Raw genomic sequence first — 27,216 nt, 5'->3', positions numbered from 1 at the left:
ACTATATTTCTTCTCCTGAGTATGGTCTAAATAAAGACTGGATGACGTTGAAAATATAATCATCGAAAGATTATCTTTGAGTTGTCAAAAAAAAACACAGAATCAGCCATAATGTTCATCACACAGCAGGCAGATATACAGCATTCCAGGAATCATCTCTCCTCTTAATGACTCCCATGAAACACAAGGACAGGTAATTTATTACCAATATATAAAACTGAAGACAGCCAGGGGAGTTGTAACATTGTATGCAGTGTATGAGCTTTGTGAAGCACACACACCAGAAAATACTAATGGAAAACTGGATTGATTATCTCCAAAGGCCACAAGATACACTGGTGTATTTAACTTTTATGCAGATGCTCTCAGCATGCAAAAATGCTGACGCACAATGGAAAATGAAAATGTATTTCACTCTGATTACTACAAGGAAAAGCTTGCATCTGCGTCACTACCAAGATCTTTGCTGGCTTCATGACAAAAGATTTAACCAAATATTGCATTTAACACAGACCTCTTTGCCAATATATTATACCTTTATACCTCTTTTTGATTTCTGAAAAATAAAAATAAGAATTTTTTATATATATATATATATATATATATATATATATATATATATATATATATATATATACGCCACTTTGTATAGATTTGAAGACCACGTTTTTCATACATACAGTGTAAAAGGTGTAGGATGCTGCTCACCCAGCCCAATGCATGTGTTTGTATGTGATGGCCTAAGCCAACGCGATACTCCATTTGCCATGCCCCTGATGCGTTTCACCCCACCCACCGGGGCTTAGTCATAGATCACAGTCTGATGCCCCGTACACACGACCGGTTTTCCCGACGAGAAAACTGCCCGCAAAAAGATTCGAACCTGCTTTATTTTTTTTCCGTCGTGCTTGCCGTTAGTATTTTTCTCATCGAGAAAAACGCTCGTGTGTATGCTTTTCCGAGGGGAAAAAAACGTGCATGCTCAAAATCAAGTATGAGACGGGAGCAAAACGAAGAAAAAATTGCGCATACCATATGTGAAAATTATAAAAGAAAAAGCTGCGTCTCAAAAATGTTATACAACATCAAAAATACATATAAAAAATCCCATCCCGTGATCAAGTCCCATTAGAGACGAAACGTTGGGAGGCGGCGTTCTGACGTCACTGCATCACGTTTGAGGACCCGGAAGAGACGGGTACATGCTTCTACAAGCCGGCCGGCTGACTTTTAATGCTGTTTAATGCTGTTTATCTTCATGATTGATGTAAGTGCGCACAATCTATTTTATCTATTAAAACTCAAGTGATTTTATACTATGCGAGTTTCCCTTGGTTCCTTTTTATATCCCGGAGTACTGTTATCCTGTGTTCGTGTGGGATATTGGCGATTACCTGGCTGACCGCACTGGACAGATGTTACTATTACACTTTCAATGTGGATGGTGGATGTCACCCTATTCATGCTGTGTCTGATCTCTCTGAGATCTTTGGCTCTGGTAAGGGTCAGTGTTTGATGTTGGTGGAGGCTCTTGTTCGTCATCAATTACACTGTGTGTGGTTCTGTTTTGCACTCTGGGCTTACTATCCTGACCTGTGTCTACCAATGGACTATGTTTAATTTTTTTCATTTTCTCAATTTATATACACTGGGCCATATTCTCGTAGATCGGCGCATATTTACTCAGGTGTAGCGCATCATAGTTGCGCTACGCCGGCTTAACTTGGAGAGAGCTCTCCCATATTCCCGTACCACATGCGTCCTACGTTGCGCTCGCGGAGCTGAAATGTGTCGGCGTAAGTAGGCGCAAGTGACGGTAGGAGGGATGTGGGCGTGAAGAATGCTAATGAACCGTGACCCCATGCAAATGATGTCCAGACCGAACGGAGCATGCGCCGGACGTGCCCCGCCCTCTGCGCATGCGCAAAACAACAGTAGGCGTAAATCCCTGCTGAGTTGGGCCGGCCCAGTGTATAAAAGCGTCACCACATGCGCCCAACGAGTGCAAAGTGACTCCATTTATTCTGTTGGTGGTGTCCGTGAGATTTTGCTCTTTAGCTTTGCAATGCCTGGACCCAGGAAGGAAAGGAGAAAAAAAAATTTCAGCCTAGATGAGAGGGCCATCGTAGTCTCTGCCATGGAGAGATACGATTCAAGACTCCATGGTGCTGACAGTGGCAGCACAAGTAAAACCAAAAAGGAGGAGATCCTTAGGAAAGTGACTGCCCAGGTCAATGCCTTAGGCCATGAGGCAAGGACCCCCCAGGAAATTCAGAAAAAAATGAATGACCTGCGTGGTGTGGTCAGGAACAAGATGGCCATCATTGCAAAGCATGCCAGGGGCACAGGAGGGGGGCCACCCTGTTCTACCTGGCTCACTGAAGAGGAGGAAGTGATTGCCCGCTGCCTTCGGAGGGAGCAGGTGGAGGGCCTGGAGGGCCATGACTCAAGTGAGCCACCCATGAGGACAGGTAAGTGTGTTTTATCTTCTGGTGTGTTGCATGTGTGGTGGGGATGGTGGGTTATGTGACAAATGTGTGGGTCCACCAACATGTGAATGTTTTGTGTCATCCACAGGTGAGCAGGATGAAGCGGGGCCATCCAATGCTGCCAGTGGCCGTCACAGACCATCATCCACTGAGCAGTCTGCTTCTGTGACTGACCTCCTGGGAAGCCAACAGGCCTTGGTGGAGGGGAGTGGTCAGTCCTCCGCGCAGGAGGTTGTTGAGGAGGAGGTCCAGGAAGAGGAGGTCCAGGAAGAGGAGGTCCAGGAAGAGGTGGTCCAGGAAGAGGTGGTCCACAGCGAGCAGGAGGTCTTCCTTTTTTTGGAGGAGTCGCATGTGGTGGCAGGACCATCACAAAGCCCCCGCATCTCCAGCCCCTCAGGGTCCTCCAACACCCTCTCCAGTCCCTCCCGTCCCATCCCCCTCATCTCCAGCCCCTCCAGGTCCTCACTCTATGCAAGGGGCCCAGCCACTCCTGTCCCCAGGAGGGCTACCCACAGGACAAGGGGTGCGGCAGAAATGCTTCATGAGAATCTGGCCAGGCAGCAGGACCAGCGAACCCGTCATATGGGGGAAATCTTGGTGGAGTTGAGGCGCCTGTCAGACAGCTTGGCCTCATCGGGAGCAGTACCAGATGCTCTCCAAGATGTGGCTGGAAACTGCGCAGCCACAATCACCAGCCTGGGTGAGCTGCAGACTACAACTGCCGAACTTGTGGGGGAGGTCAGGTGCCTGCGAAGGGCTGTTCAGGCCCAGACAGCTACCCAGGAGTCATTGCTCACCCGCATAGCACTAGCTTTGGAGGGCAGACAGGCAGGCAGGGAGGCACCTGGGAATGTTCCTCCACCTGGAGATGTTCCTCCACCTGATGCCCCAGCTCCCCCCAGGCAAGTGAGGGCCAGGAACCTGGGCACCAGGCGTAGCCCGCGCCGGGGCAAGTGATTATTTCTTGTTCATTTACTCTGGTTAAGAGCTTTTTTTATTATTTGCTCTGGATAAGAGCTTATTTTATTATTTGCTCTGGTTAAGAGCTTTTTTTTTAATTTTGGGTGCTGCACACAGGCAGTGTTGCAGAGTACAGTGTGAATGGTGTGTGAATGTGGGGTGGTGACATTCCTGCCAGTAAGGGGTGTCACCCTCGGGCGCTGGTGATAAGTTCTCCCCAGGTCCGTATGAATGACGTATGAATGGACAGCAACATCATTGGGGCCTTGACGCGGCGTTGCTGCTCCTTAGTACCGTGCGGTGTACTTCGGTCTAATCCAATGTTCTGTGCATGTGGGGTGTGTGTTAGGGACCACAGTGGTGTGCATGCGTGCATTTTCTGTGTGCCATGTTTAATGTTTGTGTTTAACGTTCAAAGATTCGCTCCACGAGACATCTCCTGACTGCTGTACCATCAGCAGACGGGGTAGCCTCGGTTAGGGGGGGACATGGTGGTTGGGGGGTCAGGTCATCACGTAGGTCAATCTGCAGGCCCTTTCTCACTGCGAAGTTGTGCAGCACGCAACATGCAGCGATGATTTGGCACACGAAGTTGGGGGAATACAGCAGGGTACCCCCAGTCTTATCCAGGCATCGAAATCGTGACTTAAGGAGGCCAAATGTTCGCTCAACCACTGCACGGGTGCGTGCGTGTGCTTCGTTATATCTTCTCTCTCCTGGTGTTTGCGGATTGCGGAATGGAGTCATGAGATGAGGTCCCAGGGCATATGCAGAGTCACCTGGAAGGGAAAAGACAGGAGGATGTAAGTAATGCATGTGCCCCTCGTGATGTCTGCATCATGGGGGGGGACAGTCATACCTGACACCCATGTCACTCACCAACCAGCCAACTGTCCCCATACACATTCTGCTCAAATTGTCTTGGGATGTCACTTTGCCTGAATATAAAGCTGTCATGGCTGGATCCGGGGTGTTTTGCACGGACGTGCCATATGAGGCCATGTGCATCCACGATCACTTGGACATTGATAGAATGCCAATGTTTTCTGTTGCGGTATATGTGCTCGGTCTCGTGGGGGGGCTGTATTGCCACATGGGTACAATCAATTGCACCCACAGTGCGTGGGAAACCATCAATTAGGCAGAAATCTGTCATTGCCTTCAGCCGCATGTCCTCCTGGGTGGGTCTGATTATGTGGTGCGACATGCGTCGGAGTATTGCGGGGACAACTTGGTGCACGCATCTACTCATGCTGGTTTGGGATATCCCAACCACGTCTCCACTGGTTCTTTGAAAAGAGCCTGTGGCAAGAAAATGCAATGTTGCCAGGACCTTCACCAGTGGCTGCACTGCATGGGATCGTTGTGTTGTGCTGCAGATGTCATTCTTCAGGGCTCTGGTAATTTCAAGGATGGCATCAGGGCTGAATCTATAACGGTGATACACATCCACATCAGCCATGCCAAAGAGGCTAATGCGCTGTGGGTAGATCCTCTCACGTGCCCTCCTCCGTGCCCTCCTCCTTCTAAGTGCCTCTTCCTCCTCACACACTAGCAGTGCTAAGACCACGCCTGCCCCTGGCATGTTGGCATACGAATGTGTTGTCCGCAAAATTTGGTTGCTCTGCTCGTCCGGGATGGTGCTGCTGTATTTGCTTTTTTCAAGCTAACTTACTCAGGTCTGGAGCAAAGTTAACCGAGCTTTATAAGGGGTAACTTTCAGCCGGACAATCGTCTTACGCGCACAGAGCGTAGCCTAAGCCGATCGCGCGTAGGTTCGGGAATCAGCGCATCTACATCATTTGCATATTTGAATACTAATTCTATGGCAGCCTAGGATGCCATCAGCTGAAATATACGCCTACGCTGCGTAAACTTAAACTAGTTAAGACGGACAGGAGTAGCCTGATTTCTGGCGGATCTGGTTCTGTGACTACGGCGCATAGATAGGACGGCGCATCTTTACACTTACGCCGCGCATCTCCATATACGCCGGTGTAACTTGTTTGAGAATATGGCCCACTGTGTGTATATCTTTGATATTTCATGTATGCTGATTAGATATTCACCTTGTATTGTGTCTAGGAGGTCGACCGATATATCGGCCGGCCGATATATCGGCCGATATTCGGTCATTTTGGAGAAATCGGCATCGGCCGATTATTATCCAAATGTGGCCGATATTTAACATATCTGCATCAGCAGAGTGTGGAGAAGAGAGGAGGAACATGGGATTCATCCTCCCTTCTCCACACTGTCCGCAGAGCAGCGGAACTGTCACTAGAGCGGTCTGATGTCGGGGTGGGCGGGACCCGGGGTGGGCGGGATTCAGCTGTCCAACACCAGCCAATGGGATGAGATCATTGGCTGGATAGCTGCTGGGGCCCGCCCACCCTGGGTCCTGCCCACCTCCAACATCACAATGAATCTGATCTCCCTCCTCTCTCTCTCTCTCTCTCTCTCTGCAGCACCATGTGACACTGTATGGAGAGAGAGAGTTTCACACAGCTACATGGGGTTCCTCCTCCCTTCTCCACACTGTCTGCAGAGCAGCGCGGTGTGTGTGCAACACTAAGGGAGCTGTCATTAGCACGGTCTAATGTTGAGGTGGGCGGGACCCGGGGTGGGCGGGATTCAGCTGTCCAACACCAGCCAATGGGATGAGATCATTGGCTGGATAGCTGCTGGGGCCGCCCACCTCGGGTCCCACCCACCTCCAACATCACAATGAATCTGAGCTCCTCTCACCTCTCTGCAGCACCATGTGAAACTGTATGGAGAGAGAGAGAGTTTCACACAGCTCTACATTATGGGCTGTGAAACCTGCCAGTGCCATCTGCTAATGCCAACCAGCCAGTGCCAACTAGTACCATCCAGTGCCACCTGCCAATGCCATCCATTGCCAACTAGTGCCACCTGCCAATGCTATCCATTGCCAACTAGTGCCACCTGCCAATGCCATCCGTGCCAACTAGTGCCACCTGCCAGTGCCATCCAGTGCCAACTGCCAGTGCCAACTAGTGCCACCTGCCAGTGCCATCCAGTGCCACCTGCCAGGGCCACCTACCAATGACAACCAATGCCACCTGCCAGTGCCATCCAGTGCCACCTGCCAGTGCCAACCAGTGCCATCTATTGCCAATTAGTGCCACCTGCCAATCAGTACCAACCAGTGCCACATGCTAGTGCCACCTGCCAATGCCACGTGTCAATGCCAACCAGTGCCATCTGCCAGTGCTAACTATTGCCATCCAGTGCCACCTGCCAGTGCCAATCAGTGACATCTGCCAGTACCAACCAGTGCCACCTGCCAATGCTAACTAGTGCCATCCAGTGCCACCTGCCAATCAGTGCCACTTACCAGTGTCACCTGTAAGTGCCACGAGCCAGTGTCACCTATCAGTGCCACCTACCAAAAAAAATCGGCCTAAAATATCGGCCGCAAAAATCGGCATCATATATCGGCCATCGGCCACCCCGATTTCTAAATATCGGCATCGGCCAGGGAAAAACCCATATCGGTCGACCTCTAATTGTGTCCACGTCACTTTATTGGATAATAAGTAATTTTTGTTTTGTTCATATGGCACGACTCCTTTTCTTTTTATATAAGACGGGAGCGCTTGTTCTGGTAAAACTAGCGTTCGTAATGGAGATAGCCCATTCGTCACGCTGTAACATACTGAAAAGCACAAAGACTGAAAAGCGCAAATCGTGACTCACCAAACTTTTACCAACACAAGGATCAGCAAAAGCAGCCCAAAGGGTGGCGCCATTTGAATGGAACGTCCCCTTTATAGTGCCATCGTACGTGTTGGACGTCACCACGCTTTGGTCGAGCGTTTTTTTGACAGAATGTGTGTATACAAGACAGGCTGGAGAGGAAATGTCGGGAAAAATGGCGGGTTTTGGCATGTAAGGAAAACCGGTCGTGTGTACAGGGCACCTCACCTCTATATTGTAACATAAGAATAAAAAACTGTGCCTGTGCAAAAAAAGTATTTACTATAATCCTCAAGATGTAAAATCAATAAAGTGCAATTAGTGTAGAATTCCAAAAGTTTTCAAATGCTCAATAAAAGTGCCATAAACAAAGTATGTGCAATTCATAATAGATGTGTATCACATTAACATAATATAATTATAAACAGTTCATGCAACAACAAAAAATGTAAAAAAAAATTAAGATTTTTTTTTGTATATCAGTGTCCTGTGTTCATTTTCATTTGTATGCTCTATTCTAGCAGCAAAACAATAATAAAAAATAAAAATTGTGCATATATACATTTTTTCCACCAGTGGGCAACATGGGCTGGCTTGTATTTGTAGTGCGCTTATCCCTTCACCAGTATAATACCGCTCTCACCTCACAAGATGGACCTAATATATATCAGATCAAACATGCTTTTTAGCTTTTGCATGGGGTCATTATGCTCTTTTGTATGTAGGGGCGGCAACAATAATACTGACTCCGAGACACAGCCACCCTTCTTAACTAGATTGCCAGAACCGGTTACTAGTGCCGCTCCACCTGGTGTCTAGCAACCAGTGACGTCACAGTCTCACTCAGAGAAAAGCCTGCACCTAGTGCTGCACTCCACAGGTGTCTCCACCCACCTCCTCCTTCTCCGCCACGCAGAACCATGAGAGGGAGTGACTTGGCAGTAGGGAGGGACTGGTCCTTGTGTGTGTGATCTTCTTCATGCCAGTGTCTCCACCAATCTGCTCCATTTTGGGCACCCATGGCCCACCACTGCCCGCCAAAATTGCATGCAGAGAGAGTGACTTGCAGCAGCCGGCCAGACCTTTTCTGTCTGTGTGCTGCTGCTGCACAGCTGGCTGGGTTGGCTCAGATTCACCACTGCCTGAATTATGCATGGATGGATGGATGGAATAGTAATATACAATAATGAAAGAGGAAGGTGGCACAAGTGGGGTACAGTAATGAAGAAGACAGTGACACAAGTGGGGAAGGGGACAGTAATGAAGGAGGTGACACAAGTGGGGTACAGTAATGAAGAAGACAGTGACACAAGTGGGGAAGGGGACAGTAATGAAGGAGGTGACACAAGTGGGGGGGCAGTAATGAAGAAGAAGGTGGCAAATGGGGGACAGTAATGAAGAAGACAAGTGGGGGACACTAATGAAGGAGGTGACACAAGTGGGTGACAGTAATGAAGGAGAAGATGACACAAGCGGGGGACAGTAATGAAGAAGAAGGTGACAAGTGGGGGACAGGATAAACGTGTCACTGTTTTAAATAAGGCTAGGACTGTATTATACCATAAATACAGTTCTGTAAGCAACACCTTATTTTCTGGCAGTGCCCCTGCCAAGACTAGACTCTGGATCCGCCCCTGTGGACCGTTTTCCTTTAAATTCTGTATGCTAAGCTCTTTTCTAATGACTGCATTAAATGACAAAAAATATCAAAGCTGTTGTTTAATTTTCATCTACAATAGAAGAAAAGCTAGACAAATGATGTTATAAAAGGAGGAGGGGGCTTGAAGTAATCTGCCCATCATTTTAGTTATTTTGACAGATTGCAGAGAATAAAACCATGCTTGCACAGCATGGTTTAGTTCTTTCATGTCTTGTTGCTCAATCACATCCATGCTTTGCTTTAAATTGCAGCCTGTTTTGGTGTTCTACACCAGTAGATCTCAATAAATTCGACATATCCTCTTATAAAAGCCACATTTATCAAATACCCACCTGGTGTGAAATGTTCGAAGTGTCCCTGCATCATTGTTTGTATCCCTTTAAGTATAAATGGTTGCCAAACAAATCTTTGTGTATTTAAATATACGTTCTCTAGTTAGTTTTAATACGGTTCACTATAGTAAATTAAAACTATCATAACTTTACTGTAACAAATTGAAAAATCTCTTGATCTTAAAAGAAGTACACCACACGACCGGATTATCCAAAGGAAACGGTCCGCCGGACCGTTTCCATCGGATTTGTCCGCTGGCGGATTTTGGTCTGATGGTTGTACACACCATCAGACCAAAATCCCAGCGGAAAACATCCGCGGTGACGTGTCGCGCCGTGGCCGCGCCATCGCCGCGACCATGACGTGCGCGACCCTGGAAGGTAAATACTTCCACGCATGCGTCGAATCGCTTCGACGCATGCGAGGGATGGGGATCGGTCGGACTTATCCAGTGAGTCTGTACAGACGACCGGATAAGTCCGACGGACAGGTTTCCAGCGGATAGATTTCTTAGCATGCTAAGAAATTTTTATCCGCTGGAAAAACGATCGGCTGGACAAATGTCCGCCGAAAAATGTCCGCTAGGCCGTACACACGACCGGATTTGTCTGCTGGAACTGATCCGTGGATAAATCCCAGCGGACAGATCCGGTCGTGTGTACGGGGCCTTAGGTACACGTACAGTCATGTATTAAAGTAAATACACCACATGGAAAATGTTGACTTTTTCAAAATATTTGAACAGGTAAACAGTTATTTTATCCAACAGTGCCTACAAATAAAAGGTGATACATTTGAATAAACAGCACAGAACATTGACATGTTGCAATTATTCTCATAATCTAAATACTGTAAATGAATAATTACAAATCCATGAAATTAGAATTGGGCTCAGAATTAGAACCTTCCGTAGAGAATATACATTTGGAACCTGTCTTAAAGAGGAACTAAATCCTATATTTTACTGCCTAGGAACCTGCAATCTTACCCTCTGTTTTTATCTGCAACTGTCATGGTGCTGCACATGTGATGAGTTATGACACCAACCGTTTGGCTGAGATAACAAACATCTTTGACAGTTATTCACGGCATACAATGCCTTAAAAGTATTCATACCCCTTGACATTTTCCACATTTTGTTATGTTACAACCAAAAACTTAAATGTATTTTATAGACCAACACAAAGTGGTACATAATTGTGAAGTGGAAGGAACATGATAAATGTTTTTAATGTTTTTTTAAAACAAATAAATATGTGAAAAGTGTGGCGTGCATTTGTATTCAGCACCCCTGGGTCAAAACTTTGTAGAACCACCTTTTGCTGCAATTACAGCTGTAAGTCTTTTTTGGGGATGTCTCTACCAGCTTTGCACATCTAGAGAGTGAAATTTTTGCCCATTCTTGTTTGCAAAATAGCTCAAGCTCTGTCAGATTGGATGGAGAGCATCTGAACAGCAATTTTCAAGTCTTGCCACAGATTCTCAATTGGATTTATTTCTGGGCTTAGACTGGGCCATCCTAACACATGAATATGCTTTAATCTAAACCATTCCATTGTAGCTCTTGTGTTAGTTTTCTGCCACATATAGCGTTTTGCTTTTAGGCCAAAAAGTAAAGTTTTGATCTCATCAGACCAGAGCACCTTCTTCCACATGTTTGCTGTATCCCCCACATGGCTTCTCGCAAACTGCACACTGGGCTTCTTAGGGCTTTCTTTCAACAATGACTTTCTTCTTGCCTCTCTTCCATAAAGGCCAGATTTGTGGAGTGCACAACTAATAGTTGTCCTGTGGACAGATTCTCCCACCTGAGCTGTGGATCCCTGCAGCTCATCCAGAGTTACCATTGGCCTCTTGGCTGCTTCTCTGATTAATGCTCTCCTTGCTCAGTCTGTCAGTTTAGGTGGATGGCCATGTCTTGGTAGGTTTGCATTTGTGCCATATTTTTTCCATATTCATATCATGGATTAAAAAGTGCTCCGTGAGATGTTCAACGCTTGGGATATTTCTTTTATAACCTAACCCTGCTTTAAACTTCTCCACAACTTTATTCCTGACCTCTCTGGTGTGTTCCTTGCGCTTCGTGAAGCTGTTTGTTCACTAAGGTTATCTAACAAACCTCTGATAGCTTCAGAGAACAGCTGTATTTATACCGAGATTAAATTACACATAGGTGGACTCCATTTACAAATTAGGTAACTTCTGAAGGCAATTGGTTACACTAGATTTTATTTAGGGGTATAAGAGTAAAGGTGGCTGAATACAAATGCACACCACATTTTTCAGATATTTATTTGTAAAAAATTTGGAAAAAAAACATATAATTCTTTTTCCACTTCACAGTTATGTGCCACTTTGTAATGGTATATCGCATAAAATCCCAATAAAATACATTTACGTTTTTGGTTGTAACATGACAAAAGGTGGAAAATGTCAGGGGGTATGAATACTTTTTAAGGCACTGTAACAGTGATAAGACTAGTTATTTTGCGGTCCAAAAAATTTTTTTACATTTTTGACACTGCCTTATCGACATAAAAGCAATTGTTTATTTATTTTGGCACTGCATTAAATAGCATAAACTAGAGGCATTATTTTCTATCAGATGAATAAGACTATGGAGATTAGTTATAATTGCTTTTGTAGTTTCCCACATTGTGTATTCCTAAATATATAACATTGCAGTGTAAACAGGAAAGGAAACGTCTCCGGCACCTGACCTTGGGCTCTAAACTGCTTTGAGTACACACTGAAAGACAAGGGAACCATAATTACAACTGCAGCTGCTTTCCCATCTAGGGAGCAAACAATGGGTACATAAATGTACACTAAAGAATGGAAACACCAGTTCGGGATAGATTTATATGATGTAAAAAGGAAACAAGGCTTAGCTGCAGTACCCTCCATTAAAATAAACAAGTGTTTTGTTCTCCCATATAGATTGCTTGTGCCCAATATACCAACAAATGGCCTGAACAGACACATTTACAATTGGGGTTTATCATAATCCAATTTTAATTATAAGTAGTTTCAAATGAAAGTATAGTGCATTTTCAGCAACCATGTATATTTTTGTAAAGGTATATTTTGAGTTATTTGAGTAATTTTTATGACTTTCAAATTTTTGCAAGGTTGAACTTCCATCTTCTTGTTATTGTATTATATATAGAGAGATTTGTAGATTAACCACCAGGAGGTCTCAGTGGCTCAATGCAATTACTCTGTCTGTCGTAACAAATGCCAAGTTTAGATATTAGCAACACAGGGAATGCATTGCTTTTAAAGAATTGCCCAATTTATAGACTTGCATTGTGAGAAAGAGCAGGTAAGCAGAACTATTGTGTAGCACTACAAAGGATGGAGAGTCTGAGTTTGTAATGAACAAATATGGCTGCCTACGTGTACATATAAAATTGAAAATTATACATTTAAACAACGTTTTTAAAATATTAACACACATTGATTTAATTATTTACATCAAGGTATCCTTTGTTATCTGAAAATATACTGGATTTTTTTTTCCCTTTTGGGCTTTTTTTCTACCAAATCTGGAAGTCTGTTTACAGAGGATAATGTATATTTGGGATAGTTGTGCCCTTGGACAAGTGTTTACATTAGAATTATAAAGACTTTAATCCAATTTAGTAAACAGCAGTATTTAAGTAATTTAAGGCATAATACTCTCCAATGACAACAATAAAAATAAAAAAAAAAAATAAAAAAAGGTTAGACGTTGCTTTCGAGGAGATTTTATTACCTGGCTTGTGGGGATCAGTAAACCATAGAAGAAGCTCTGGAGGTCTTGATTCGAACAAAGAGTCATGCCTTGTATACACGATCAGTTTTCCCGGCGGTAAAAAGTCTGCCTGGAAAACTGAAAACCTGCTCGGTAGCTTTTTCCCCCTACACATGGCCGGTTTTCCTGGTAGGAAAACTGCCATGAGAGCTTTGGTCGGGAAATCCGGCCGTGTGTATGCTCCACCGCAGGCTTTCCCTATAAAAAAAACTGCCGGCTTAAAAAAAGATAACATGTTCTCATTTTTCCTGCCGGGATTCCCGGCGGTTTTCCTGTCAGGAAAACTGCTATGGAGCGTACACACGGCCGGTTTTCCCAGCCAAAAGCTGTCATGGCAGTTTTCTCTGACGGGAAAACAGGTCGTGTGTATGAGGCATCAGTCAGTTGGGACTTAAGAAATCATAGAGTGTCCCTGAACACAGCTCATTGAAACAGGATAGATAGATCTAAGTAAATTATATGGGTAAATGTTTGTGAACACCTGAACATCACACTTAAACTTACCACCCAAAAGTATGTGGACAGACACCCATTTGAATCATTATGCCTCGTACACACGATCAGTTTTTCCAACGGGGAAAACTGTGAGGAGAGCTTTTGGCCGGGAATCCCGGCCGTGTGTATGCTCAGACGGGAAAACTGCCCAAAAACCGCCAGATAAAAAAAGAGAACCAGTTTTCTTTACTGCGATGGAGCATACACACGGCCGGGATTCCCGGGCAAAGCTCTATCACAGTTTTCCTGTCGGGAAAACATGCCGTGTGTAGGTAAAAGACTGAACCCAAGCAGGTTCTCGGCTTTCCCCTCTGGATTTTCAGGTGTGTGCACAAAGCCAGCTTCGTAAAGACGTAAATTGAGGAGTTTGGTGTGAAGGAACTTAAGTGACCTGCACAGAACCATGACTTCACCCTATTAAACATCCTCAGGAGGAATTTGAATGCCAATTGAAAGCCAAGTCTTGACCTCACAAATGCTTGTTTGACTGAATGGGCACAAATCTTACAGGCACACTCCAAAATCTTGTGGAAAGCTTAACCAGAAAATTAGCAACCAATTCCATATTAGTGCCCATAGTTTCGGAACAAGGTTTACAATTCTGTAAGTTCATACAGGTATAATGGTCAGGTGTCCACAAAGTTTTGGTCATATGGTACAGGCCTTTGCCTATTCATCTACTAAGGGAACAGAGAATCAAACCATTGGGCACTAAAGACACAATCCTGAGATTATGATTTTTGCCTGAGGTGACAAGAGCCTGCATACTTCAGTTTCCTGCCTCACAATGGTACAAAAGTGTTTTTTTTAATCTTGTGGAGTTTTTTTATCAATTAAAGACAAGAGTGTGTTGCTATACATACTGTCAGACACGGTGCTTTCCTCGAAGGCAGGATTATCAAATCCTTGTTCATCTGACCATACAGGAAGCACAGTTGGAGTTGAGTTTCTCTCCAGTAGTGCTGTCCCAGCCTTGTCCACATCTGGAGATACGGTTGTTGGATGATCAATTACAGCTGGGATATTTTCTGTGTCTTCAATGTCTATTTGCAGCTTGCTGGCTCTTCTCTGATCTAACACCTGTCTCCGATGTGAAGCTCCTGGACACCTGGAAGCAGAGGATACCTTTACCATGCAAGTTTGAAATGAATGTGCCAATGAAATATGAAACACTGTTACCAGTCACTAAGGCCCCTTTCGCACATGCCTTTAGGTTTGCTTCATCAGTTCAGTCATGTTTTTTCAAAGGCAAAACAGATCCGTTTTTCATCAGTTTTACATCAGCTCTTTACATCCACTTAACCACTTGAGAATCACAATTTTTTGCTTAGAATAAAGATTACGATTCTCTGCGTAACATCATCTTATCACATTATACCAAAAAATTGGACTAACTTTACCGTTTAGTTTTTTTAATTCATTAAGGTGTATTTTTTTTCAAAAGACAGCTGTGCAAATACTGTGTGACATAAAATATTGCAACGATCGCCATTTTATTCTGTAGGGTCTCTGCTAAGAAAAATATATGACGAGAGCAAGCCCAGCAGCTCCAGCCACTGTCTCAGGTCCTCATTGGATAGATTGATAGCAGCAGGAGCCATTGGCTCCCGCTGCTGTCAACCAAGTCCAGTGACACTGGGGCCGAGGGGGGGCAGTCCTGCTGTCTGTGTCAATGGACACAGCAGCAGGACTCGGAAAAGCCCGCATGAGTGCCCCCATAAAATGCGGCTTTCTGTGGGGGCACTTGATGTGGAGGAGGTGCCAGGAGCGCCACCGGAGGACCCCAGAAAAGTATGATCGGGCCGCTCTGTGCAATAACCCTTGCATAAAGCAGGTAAGTAGAACATGTTTGTTATTTTAAAGAAAACAAAAAAATTTTACAATCACTTTAAGTGGTTAAACTGAACTAATTTACAGACCAAAGTTTATCCCTTTGATCTAAAAGAACCAAGAGACACATTGTATCTCGTCGCTATCTCTCTGTGCTGAAGAATGTCTTTTTTTTACAGCTCTGACTCTGCACTGTTTACATAGAATAGGGGAAATGCTAGTTAAGATCCAGAGAGGGGTTGATTTTTTTTTTACTTATGATTTTATTGCTATCACATGGGGGACCAATAATCCCCTATGTGATAGCAGATATGTGACAGGTCCTCTTTGGGGAGGGGAGTGTGTGTAAGGAGAACAGGAGGAGAGCAGTAAACTCCCTCGCTTACCAACGCTGACTGTCATTGTCAGCTTTTAAATGTAATATTCAATGTCTGCCGCCCACCTGCGATCGCTCCTGACAGAGACAGAACAGGTTTTTTGGGGATGTCTCTACCAGCTTTGCACATCTAGAGAGTGAAATTTTTGCCCATTCTTGTTTGCAAAATAGCTCAAGCTCTGTCAGATTGGATGGAGAGCGTCTGAACAGCAATTTTCAAGTCTTGCCACAGATTCTCAATTGGATTTAGGTCTGGGCTTAGACTGGGCCATCCCAACACATGAATATGCTTTAATCTAAACCATTCAAATGTAGCTCTGGCTGTGTGTTTAGGGTTGTTGTCCTGCTGGAAGATGAACATCCGCTCCAGTCTCAAGTCTTTTGCAGACTCTAACAGGTTTTGTTCTAAGCTCGCCCTGTATTTGGCTCCATCCATCTTCCCATCAACTCTGACCAGCTTCCCTGTCCCTGCTGAAGAAAAGCAAAGATGGTGTGTGCAGTGTAAATGATGGGTCGAGCGCCATCAAGATACGAATAACGAACAGCGCATGCACCGTCCCATGGACGCTTCCCAGTGCGCATGCTCAGAATCACGTCGAAACAACTACCTAAGTTACGTCGAATCACTGCCTACGACTTGAACGTAACCTACGACTAGCCCTATTCACGTACTACGTAAACAACGTAAAAAACTGCTGCTGACTTACACCTGCTTCATGAGTCGTAACTTTACGCCGGACGTACGACTTACGTAAACCGCGTATATTAATGCGCCGGGCGCAAGTACGTTCGTGAATCAGCGTATCTCACTCATTTGCATATTCGAATCGTAAATCAATGGGAGCGCCCCTTGCAGCCAGCGTAAATATGCGCCCACGATACGACGGCGTAGGAAACTTACGGCGATCGGATGAAGCCTATTTAGAGGCGCATCTTGCTTTCAGATTCAGGCGCATAGATACGACGGCGCATATGTGCACTTATGCGGCGTATCTCGAGATACGTCGGCGTAAGTGCTACGTGATTCCGGGCCAGTATGTTTAACACAATCAAGACCATTGCTGTTCATTTGAAATGGTGTGAAGCTACTGCTGGAGACAACTGGTCTTCTGCAGACTAGTAAGTGAACGAAACATTGGCCAAGTGTGTTATACATACGATAGTTCCATCAACTCAATTTGTACCGGTCACTTTGTCATAGCAAATCATTATAGTGTTGGATAAAAAAATTGCTTTAATTTCTGGGACTTCTGAGCTTCTAAACACTCTGTGCTCCTTTTGATGACTTGAATTATTTATACACCATATAGCCAAAAGTTTGTGGACACCTGACCACATATGGTCACAATAAGCAGACACCACTCCAAATGATAGAATTTAAAGGGGTTGTAAAGGTTAGTTTTTTTTTTCTATATAGGTTACTTTAAGCTAGTGCATTGTTGGTTCACTTACCATTTCCTTCGATTTCCCTTCTAAATTTTTTTTTCTTTGTTTTCTTTGTCTAAAATTTCTCACTTCCTGTTCCTCCTCAGTACAGTGTTCAGTAAGCTGTTCTAAATGACTTTCCACCGCTTGGATGATGGTGGAAAGCTTACTGAGGAGAAACAGGAAGTGAGAAGTTCAAAGAAAGAGAAAAAACATTTATGCCGCGTACAGACAGTCGTTTTTTTGTGATGAAAAAAAACATTGATTTTGAAAACGCAATTTAAAATGACCGTGTGTGGGGAAAATGTCGTTTTATGTCTTCTGAAAAACGACAAAAAAAAAATTCGAACATGCTTGAATTTTTTGTGTCGTTTTTCAAAACGTCGTCATAAAGACATGGGAGATGATTTACTAAAACTGAAGAGTGCAAAATCTGGTGCAGCTCTGCATAGAAACCAATCAGCTTCTAGGTTTATTTGTCAAAGCTTAATTGAACAAGCTGAAGTGAGAAGCTGATTGGCTACCATGCACAGCTGCACCAGATTTTGCACTCTCCAGTTTTAGTAAATCAACCCCATGGTCTGCCAAATCTGGTATGGAGGAACTGAGTGGCATGCAGAGAACGCTGACCTCAACCCTACTAAAGACCTTTGGTATTAATTGGAACACCAGTTGTGAGCAAGGTCTTCTAATACAACATCAGTACTTGACTCTGCTTGACTCTACAAAAGTTATTTTGGCTAAATTGGCACAAATTCCCACAGACATGTTTCAAAATCTTGTTAAAAACCTTTTCAGAAGAGTGGCAGTTAAAGTGTAAGTAAACTAGAGCTGTACGATTCTGGCCAAAATGAGAATCACGATTTTTTTGCTTAGAATGAAGATCACGATTCTCACAGCATAAAATCTTTTACATTTATACAAAAAAAGAAATAAAAAAAAATGGGCTAACTTTACTGGCTATTTTTTTTTTTTTTTAATTCATTAAAGTCATTTTTTCCAAAAAAATTGCATTTAAAAAGACTGCTGAGCAAATACAGTGCAACATAAAATATTGCAGCAACCGCCATTTTATTCTCTAGTGTCTCTACTAAAAAATTATATGAGCTGGTGTGGTGTTTAAGTGGTTAAACATTCCTAATTTACATACAGAAGTTTATTCCTTTGATGTAAAAGTCAATGTGATTCAATGTTTAGACTTAACTTTCCACTGATAAAGAATGTTTTCAAAACTTGGCAGGCTGCCCAGACTTGGCAGATTGCCCAGACTTTGACTTTTGGCTGAGAGCAGAGAGGAAATTCTTTGCATACCAAAGTGCAGAGAGAAAAAAAAATTCATGTCAAAGATCTGAAACCCTGTGTCAAGAATTGCAATGGGAAAAAGATCGCGATAACGATTCTTGACGATTAATTGTGCAGCTCTAAAGTAAACCCTCCTATTGTTTTCAGGAAGCTGCCATCTTTACCTCTGTTTAATCTACAACTGCCATGATGCTACACATGTGATCAGTTTAGACACCAGCCATTGGATGGTTTGAAAGTTTGGTTGAGAGCGCAACCAATGGGAGCGCAACCATTGCCGGCACCTACTGAAAATGAAATGGTTTTATGGATGGGTTTACTTCCGCTTTAAGTCACAAAGGGGTGCACAAACTCCATATTATTGCCTATGGTTTTGGAATGGGATATCTAAGAAGCTCCTAGAGATCTGATGGACGGATACACACAAACTTTTTGGCCATACATGTACGTGTAATTCCAAAGTAAAAAAAAATAGTGACACGCAAATTAGTTTTTTAGCCTTCGATAGCGTGTAGAAAAAGATTAAAACCCCTGTAGGTTTTACTGTCGGTATCCCTGCTAGGGAGATTCAGTCTCCCTGCCTTGGTACCCAATGTCATAAGACCTGAAAGTAAAGAAAAATAAAAAATGTCGAGTTGCACCTGACAAATGACCCCGGGACGATCACAAACTATCGTAGATTCATTCCTGCACGAAAAGTCACTGAGCACGGAGCCATGATTCCCCCCCCCCTAATTTTCCTTCTTTGCTCTCCCCTCTGTATTTTGTTTTTATTTTCTCTCTTCTTTGTTCTACCCCTCCCCTCCCCTTTTTCTTTTAACGTTTATTTGTTTAGTTTTAATTCTTGTTCCCTTTTTACCCTCGGCGAGACATTGTTAAATTGGGGTGTGGAGGGTACCCCCCATGACCAGAAGGATGGGGAGTTGGTGCTTCCTAGCGGGCGGGACATACTCTATGGCCTGTGAAAGGGAGCATGCTTTAGGCCACAAATAAAGTAGTACTGCGTATAGTGTAAGAATCTTGGGGCCAGATTCACAGAAGAAATACGCCGGAGTATCTACTGATACTCCGGCGTATTTTCAAATTTGCCGCGTCGTATCTTAATTTGTGATTCACAAACAAGATACGACGGCTTTCACGGAGGAGTTCACGTCGTTTTCCAGCGTCGGGTATGCAAATGAGCTTTTACGGTGATCCACAAAGGTTTTCGCGTTCGTTACGTTGTCGCTAGTAGTTTTTTCCCGTCGCAAAGTTACGGCTGCTTTAACATGGCTTAAATTTAGACGAGCCATGTTAAAGTATGGCCGTCGTTCCCGCGTCGAATTTCAATTTTTTTTTTTTGCGTAAGACGTCCGGGAATACGAAAGTACGTTACGCACGTCGCCGTTCAAAAAAATTACGTCACTTCGCGCAAAGCACGGCGGGAATTTCAAAACGGAGCATGCGTAGTACGTCCGGCGCGGGAGCGCGCCTAATTTAAATGGTACACGCCCCATTTGAATTAGGCGGGCTTGCGCCGGACGCCTTTACGTTACACCGCCGTAAGTTTACACGCAAGTGCTTGGTGAATCAGGCACTTGCGCTGAAAACTTGCGGCGGTGTAACGTATAGACGATACGTTACGCCGCCGCAGTTATATGTGAATCTGGCCCTTGGTTTAGAATGGCCTGTACGCCATAAACATTTGAGCGACTAGGATATAATTCACATTAGGATATGACAATGGTCCATGCATGCTATAATTGGAGGATTCCTTGAGTGTATTAAATGTATGACTCCCTAAAGACAATGTATGAAGCACAATGAAAAGCCAAGATTTGTATTATTTGTAAAACTTGAATAAAAATGATTGAAACATTAAAAAAAGTTAAGTTGCCACTAGAACAGAAACAAACTGAGGAATCTTCCACAGGGGACACTATTTTCAGTGGCAACTGTATAAAAAGGAGATTTTTCCCCATTTCCTGTTATGCATATAGATTAGGAAGTGAAAAGGAAATCTCTTGAGATGGCAAAAGTAACAAACAAACAAACAAACAAACAAACAATCAGGGGTTTTAACCATTCCCCACTCTATCCGAAATGGAATAAAAAGGTTTTAGCTTTAGATATACAACAAACTACTGAAAATAAATGAAACAAATTCAGCAAAAACTGTATACATTGGGCATTTTATCTTGTCGTCTTCTTAGTAAAATCGACATTTTCCTTTTCAGCTTAAATTCTTGTGTAGAACCATAAACCCGCTGTTAATCTCTACTTTCCCAGGGAGAAAAAAAAAAGAAGAAAATGTGAGCACAGTAACAGCTTTCCCAGATCTACAGATATGACCTCTGTCCTTTCTGTAATATACTTTCTGCAGATTCAACTAGTAGAAACTTAAATACTCCTGTGAGCCAACAGAAATAATCTTAAAAGATGAATACAGTGAAAACCTTGGTTTGAGAGTAACTTGGTTTGAGAGCGTTTTGCAAGACAAGCAAAATGTTTTAATTAAATTTTGACTTGATATACAAGTAGCGTCGTGTCACAATAGTATAAAAGAGAAGAGAGGCCCCTCTAAGTAAGTGTAGCAATATGTTGTACCTTCATTAAATGTAACCATATTGCCACACTTCGAGGCGCCATTCTTTTCTTTTATACTCTGTAGCTCCTGCTGGATTTTGCTTCTAATCCCCTTGTGGAGGCTTCCATTTGTGGATGGACATTTTATGGTTACACAACCCACAACATTGCTATGATCTTTTATATGGACTGAATGAATCATTTGAGTTTTCATGATTTCTTATGGGGAAACTCGCTTTGATATACAAGTGCTTTGGATTACAAGCATGTTTCTGGAACAAAATAATACTCGCAATCCAAGGTTTTACTGTAAATTTATATTAAACCTTTTACTGCCAACCTATTTTTGCATTTGTCAAATTTACTAGAAAACTCCCTTTACAGACATTATGAAAACTCCCCTTTGATTCTGTATGTCCCATGATACAAATTTTTATCAAAGCTATATTTCTGGTAAAAAAAAAACATTCAACTTTATTGTACAGAAACATAATAAAATCTCCAAAATTTCAGGTAAATGACAAAGGTGAAAACTGGCTGAGTTTATAAATATCAAATACATCTTCAAGTGAAACTGCAATTGTAAAAAGCTATGATTAGCCTTGTATCCCAATTACAGTGTCTTGAAAAAGTATTTACACCCCTTGAAATTTTCCACATTTTATGTTAGAACCAAAAACGGAAATGTATTTTATTGAGATTTTATGTGATAGACCAACACAAAGTTACATAACTGAAGTGGAAGGAAATTGATAAACGTTTAACATTTTCTTTTTACAAAAAAATATGTGAAAAGTGTGGCATGCATTTGTATTCAGCCCCCTTTACTCAGATACCCCTAACTAAAATCTAGTGGAACTAATTGCCTTTAGAAGTCACCTAATTAGTAAATAGAGTCTACCTTTGTGAAATTTAATCGCAGTATAAATACAGCTGTTCTGTGAATCCCTCAGAGGTTTGTTAGAGAACCTTAGTGAACAAACAGCACCATGAAGGCTAAGGAACATACTAGAAAAGTCAGGGATAAAGTTGTGGAGAAGTTTAAAGCAGGGTTAGGTAATAGAAAACAAAAATCCCAAGCTTTGAACATCTCACAGAGCACTGTTCAATCCATTATCCAAAAATGGAAAGAGTATGGCACAACTGCAAACCTACGAAGACATGGCCGTCCACCTAAACTGACAGGCCGGGCAAGAAAAGCATTAATCAGAGAAGCAGCCAAGAGGCCCATGGTAACTCTGGAGGAGCTGCAGAGATCCACAGCTCAGGTGGGAGAATCTGTCCACAGGACAACTATTAGTTGTGCACTCCACAAATCTGGCCTATATGTAAGAGTGGCATGAAGAAAGCCATTGTTTAAAGAAAGCCATAAAAAATCCCATTTGCGGTTTGCGAGAAGTCATGTGGGGGACACAGCAAACATGTGGAAGAAGGTGACCTGGTCAGATGAGACCAAAATTGTACTTTTTGAGCTAAAAGCAAAACGCTATGTGTTGCGGAAAAATAACACTGCACATCACCTGAACACACCATCCCCACTGTGAAGCATGGTGGTGGCAGCATCATGTTGTGGGGATGCTTTTCTTCAGCAGGGACAGGGAAGCTGGTCAGAGTTGATGGAAAGATGGATGGAGCCAAATACAGGGCAATCTTAGAAGAAAACCTGTGAGGCCCCGTACACACGACCGGTCCAAACCGATGAAAACGGACTGAAGTCCAGTTTCATCGGTCCAAACCGACCATGTGTATGGCTCATCGGACTTTTGTCCTTCAGACCAAAGTTTTAGAACTTGCTTTAAAATCGAACCAATGGACGGCTGACCATCGGACAAAAGCATTGGTTCAAAACCCGCGCATGCTCAGAATCAAGTCGATGCATGCTTGGAAGCATTGAACTTCGTTTATTTCAGCACGTTGTGTGTTTTACGTCACCGCGTTCTGACCCGATCGGGTTTTGAACTGATGGTGTGTACGCACATCAGACCATCGGTCTGCTTCAGCGATGAACCGATGAAAACAGTCCGTCGGACCATTCTCATCGGATGGATCGACCGTGTACAGGGCCTTAGAGTCTGCAAAAGACCTGAGACTGGGGTGGATGTTCACCTTCCAGCAGGACGACTCTAAACATACAGCCAGAGCTGCAATGGAATGGTTTAGATCAAACCATATTCATGCGTTAGAATGGCCCAGTCAAAGTCCAGACCTAAATCCAATTGAGAATCTGTGGCAAGACTTGAAAATTGCTGTTCACAGACGCTCTCCATCCGATCTGACAGAGCTTGAGCTATTTTGCAAAGAAGAATGGGCAAAAATGTCACTCTTATCATGTGCAAAGCTGGTAGAGACATCCCCAAAAAGACTTGCAGCTGTAATTGCAGAGAAAGGAGGTTCTACAAATTATTACAAATACAAATGGACACCACACTTCACATAATTATTTGTAAAAAAAAATTGAAAACCATTTATAATTTTCCTTCATTTTCCTTCCACTTTGGTTGTAACATGACAAAATGTGAAACCTTTCAAGGAGTATGAATACTTTTTCAAGGCACTGTACATACTGTATATGTGCGTATTATTCTATTTTCGTAATAGTAACTCAGAATCTAAGGCCGTCGTATGTCTAAATATTCTCAAACTGAGATACACTTAAACATGCCTAAGATACGACAGCCTGCACCTTAGGGTGCAATATTTACGTTGGCCGCTAGGTGGCGCATCCATTGAGGTCGGCGTAGAGTATGCTAATGAGTAGTTTCGCCGATTCACGAACGTACGCTTGCCCGTCGCAGTGAAGATACGCCGTTTCCGTAAGCGATACGCGGCGTAAAGATAAACATCCCCCCTAGGTGGCGTATCCTATGTTAAGTATGGCCGTCGTTCCCGCGTCAAAATTTTGAAATTTAACGTCGTTTGCGTAACTCGTCCGTGAATAGGGCTGGACGTCAATTACGTTCAGGTCGAAACCAATGACGTCCTTGCGACGTCATTTAGCGCAATGCACGTCGGGAAATTTTAGGGACGGCGCATGCGCATTAGGTTCCGCGCTGGAACGCGCCTAATTTAAATGATCTACGCCCCCTACCCGGCTGATTTGAATTATTCGGGCTTGCGCCCGGGGATTTACGCTACGCCGCCGCAACTTTACAGGCAAGTGCTTTGTGAATCAAGCACTTGCCCGTAAAACTTGCGGCGGCGTAACGTAAATGCGATATGTTACGCCGCCGCAGATCTACGTGAATCTGGCCCATAATAGTTAACTGATTCCTTTTAAAAATTATTAAAAATAGATAAAAATCAATCATATAATGTACCAAGAGTTTCAGTTTTGTTTTTGCATCTAGTTTCATGCTTCTGTGATGAACAGAGACAAAGAGCCAATACAGGGTAGTGATGGTTTGTAAAACAAAACTGATTGCTGTTGAGACACACAGTAATCACACCTCCTTGATTAGTGCCACAGAGAGAAAGCTCCCATGACCTTTTTCATCAGGAAACGGACTGTTCGGAACAGAGAAGGATTACAGCAACATCAGAGCAAAAACAAACAATGAGGACATGAAACCAGTACTGCAGTAAGGTAAAGGAAGCTATTTAGCTAAAAAAAAAAAAAAATTACTTTAGTGACCCTTTAAGGCAAAAAAGTTTTTTTAATTTTGGACAGAAGGCAGAGAGATTAGAACACCTATCACCTGTTTTTATTGCTGTCTGTGTCCCCGTAGGGAGATCCCGCCTCTATTTGTCCTGTTTACCATTGTTATTGAAAGTTAAAGTAAAAAAAAATCCCCAGTTTTGAGTTGTCCTCAGAAAAGTAATAAAGGAAATCTTTCAATGGGGACACTAGTTCTGGTGACCTAGGAGCCGCTAAGAGATCCCCCTAATTAGCAGGGATTTCTTTTCAATGGGACACAGATTACATTACAGAAGTTATAACCATCCCTTACTTAATCCAAAATAAACAAAAATAATAATTTTGCCTATATTTCTACTTTAAAGGGGTTGTAAAGGTTTTGTTTATTTTCTAAATAGGTTCCTTTAAGCTAGTGCATTGTTGGTTCACTTACATTTTCCTTTGATTTCCCTTCTAAAGGTTTGTTTTCTTTGTCTGAATTTCTCACTTCCTGTCCCTCCTCAGTAAGCTGTTCGGATGATGGGGGCAAGCTTACTGAGGAGAAACAGGAAGTGAGAAATTCAGACAAGGAAAAAACACATTTAGAAGGGAAATCGAAGGAAAAGGTTAGTGAACCAACAATGCACTAGCTTAGAGGAGCCTATTTAGAAAATAAAAACCTTTACAACCCCTTTAACTGTATTTTCAGATATTTTTCAGATGGAACTAGGATAACGCTAAACAGTAGCACCCTGATGAGGGCATCCTTCTATCTTGTATATTGTGTATATAATACTTTATTTGAGATCCCTTCCTTGTGAATGCTGACTGGATGCACTTAGGATGTGTGTATAGTACAGGTGCAGTCATAGATGTCCCTTTGATTGTGACTGCCTGTGGTACCTTGGAATTAAGAGTTATTGGACATGTTGATGCAAATTACTGAGAATGATGAGAACAGATGAAGATGTATTCTTTGCATCTGAATGCATTATTCTGGCATTATAGGTACCTCATCGGGTGATGCCTATCCAATTGTTTTGGTCACGATCCGATGTGCACCAGACTAGGCCCGTAGTTCTGACACTATTGACCGCTAGCCGGATGATGGCTTGATTTTTCCTGTGATGCGGATGATCATATACAGTTCATGTTATAATTGGTGAGCACTTAAAGGGTCACTAAAGGAATTTTTTTTTTTAGCTTTACCTTACTGCAGTCCTGGTTTCATGTTCTCATTGTTCGTTTTTGCTCTGATGTTGCTGTAATTCCTCTCTGTTCTGGACACTTCCTAGTTGTCTGTTTCCTGATCACCACAGTACTGGGAGATTTCTCACTGTGGTGACTAATCAAGGAGGTGTGATTACTGTGTATCTAAAACCCCTCAGCACCAATCCAGTTTCGTTTTGCAAAACCTTCACTGCCCTGTATTGGCTCTGTGGCTCTGTACATCAGAGAGCCAGGAAACAACAGCAAAAACAAAACTAAAAACTGCAGGTACATTATATGATTGATTTTTATCTATTTTTAATGATTTTTAAAAGGAATCAGTTAACTTTTATGTCTCTATACCCTGTCAACAGTAATTTCAGCAAAACATTTTTTTTCCTTTAGTGACCCTTTAATACATGATAAATGTACACTAATATAGTAACTGAAAATTATGAAAATGTAATTATAATGATGTGTTTTGTAATCTGATTGACAAATCTAGATGCATGTAGAGTTGCCCAGAAGAAGCAGACTTTTGGATCTGTGAAATGCGTTGGAATCCTCCATGCATCGGCATCCTCTAACGTTTTGATAGGATCCAAGTATCAGTATTGGCAATAGCCATATGTGACTTAGTGCTTTTGTTAAATTTTATTTATGTATGTACAATACAGCCTCGCCTCGCGTCCTTCAAAGTCCTATTTCTAAATAGAAGTGTGGGTTCTCTTTACCATTTGTTTGATACTACTTAGGGAAGTGGATGTTATTAGCTGTCCCTAGCCCGGGTCTTATACCTTTATTTGTAAAGGGCATTGTTCTGCTCACTCTGGTTCCTTGCCAGCCCATTTGAATGCAGCATGCCTGATTGGCTTCCTCCTTATCTACCAGTTTGAGTGCTGCTATATAGGAAATTACAAAAGGGCGGATATCAGATTAAATTTAGGTACGGATGCTAAAAATGACATTTAATAATAAATGATTACCTTGTTGTAATATCAATCAATACCTAACAGCTGTATTAGTATCAGCCTCCTGTAGTAGTAGCAGGAAGGTCGGCCACATGCTGACAGGAGGTGAGAGCAGAAAGATGACGTCTCATCAGTGTGTTGCTGCTCCTCTATTATCCAATCAAAGGGCTGTGTGTGTGTGTGTGTGTGCTGTACTGCATTGGATGGTGAGGATCATGCATTGTGTCTGGCAATAGCACGCGGTTCACTATATTAAACAGAAATAAAAGCCCTGTGACAGGTAAAACGGTTTCCAGAATTGAACTTTGTATTTAGCCTCTTGTCTGGAACAGGAATTCAACATTTTAGAGTTTCAATAATTGAATCTTTCCACAAGGCTACTTTTATAAATGCCTTGTCCATGCAGAAAATCTCACTGCAATCAATACATAATGAATCTACAGCATACTGACAGCCAGGGCAAATGATT

At 42.9% G+C, this 27,216-nt stretch overlaps 1 protein-coding gene across 1 annotated transcript in view; it reads right to left on the bottom strand.

Annotated features, from left to right (window-relative positions):
- LNX2 (ligand of numb-protein X 2) overlaps nucleotides 1-27,216 on the bottom strand; it is a 195,674-nt gene that overhangs the window by 58,636 nt on the left and 109,822 nt on the right. The window contains exon 3 of the mRNA XM_040340479.1: nucleotides 14,320-14,564. Within this exon, the coding sequence (XP_040196413.1) occupies nucleotides 14,320-14,564 (245 nt within the window). The remainder of the gene's footprint in view (nucleotides 1-14,319; nucleotides 14,565-27,216) is intronic.

Source organism: Rana temporaria, chromosome 2 (assembly GCF_905171775.1).
Source record: "Rana temporaria chromosome 2, aRanTem1.1, whole genome shotgun sequence".
NCBI classification, from domain to species: Eukaryota; Metazoa; Chordata; class Amphibia; order Anura; family Ranidae; genus Rana; species Rana temporaria.
Note: the sequence above shows the minus strand (reverse complement) of the source record. Positions and strands in the feature narration are given on the sequence as shown.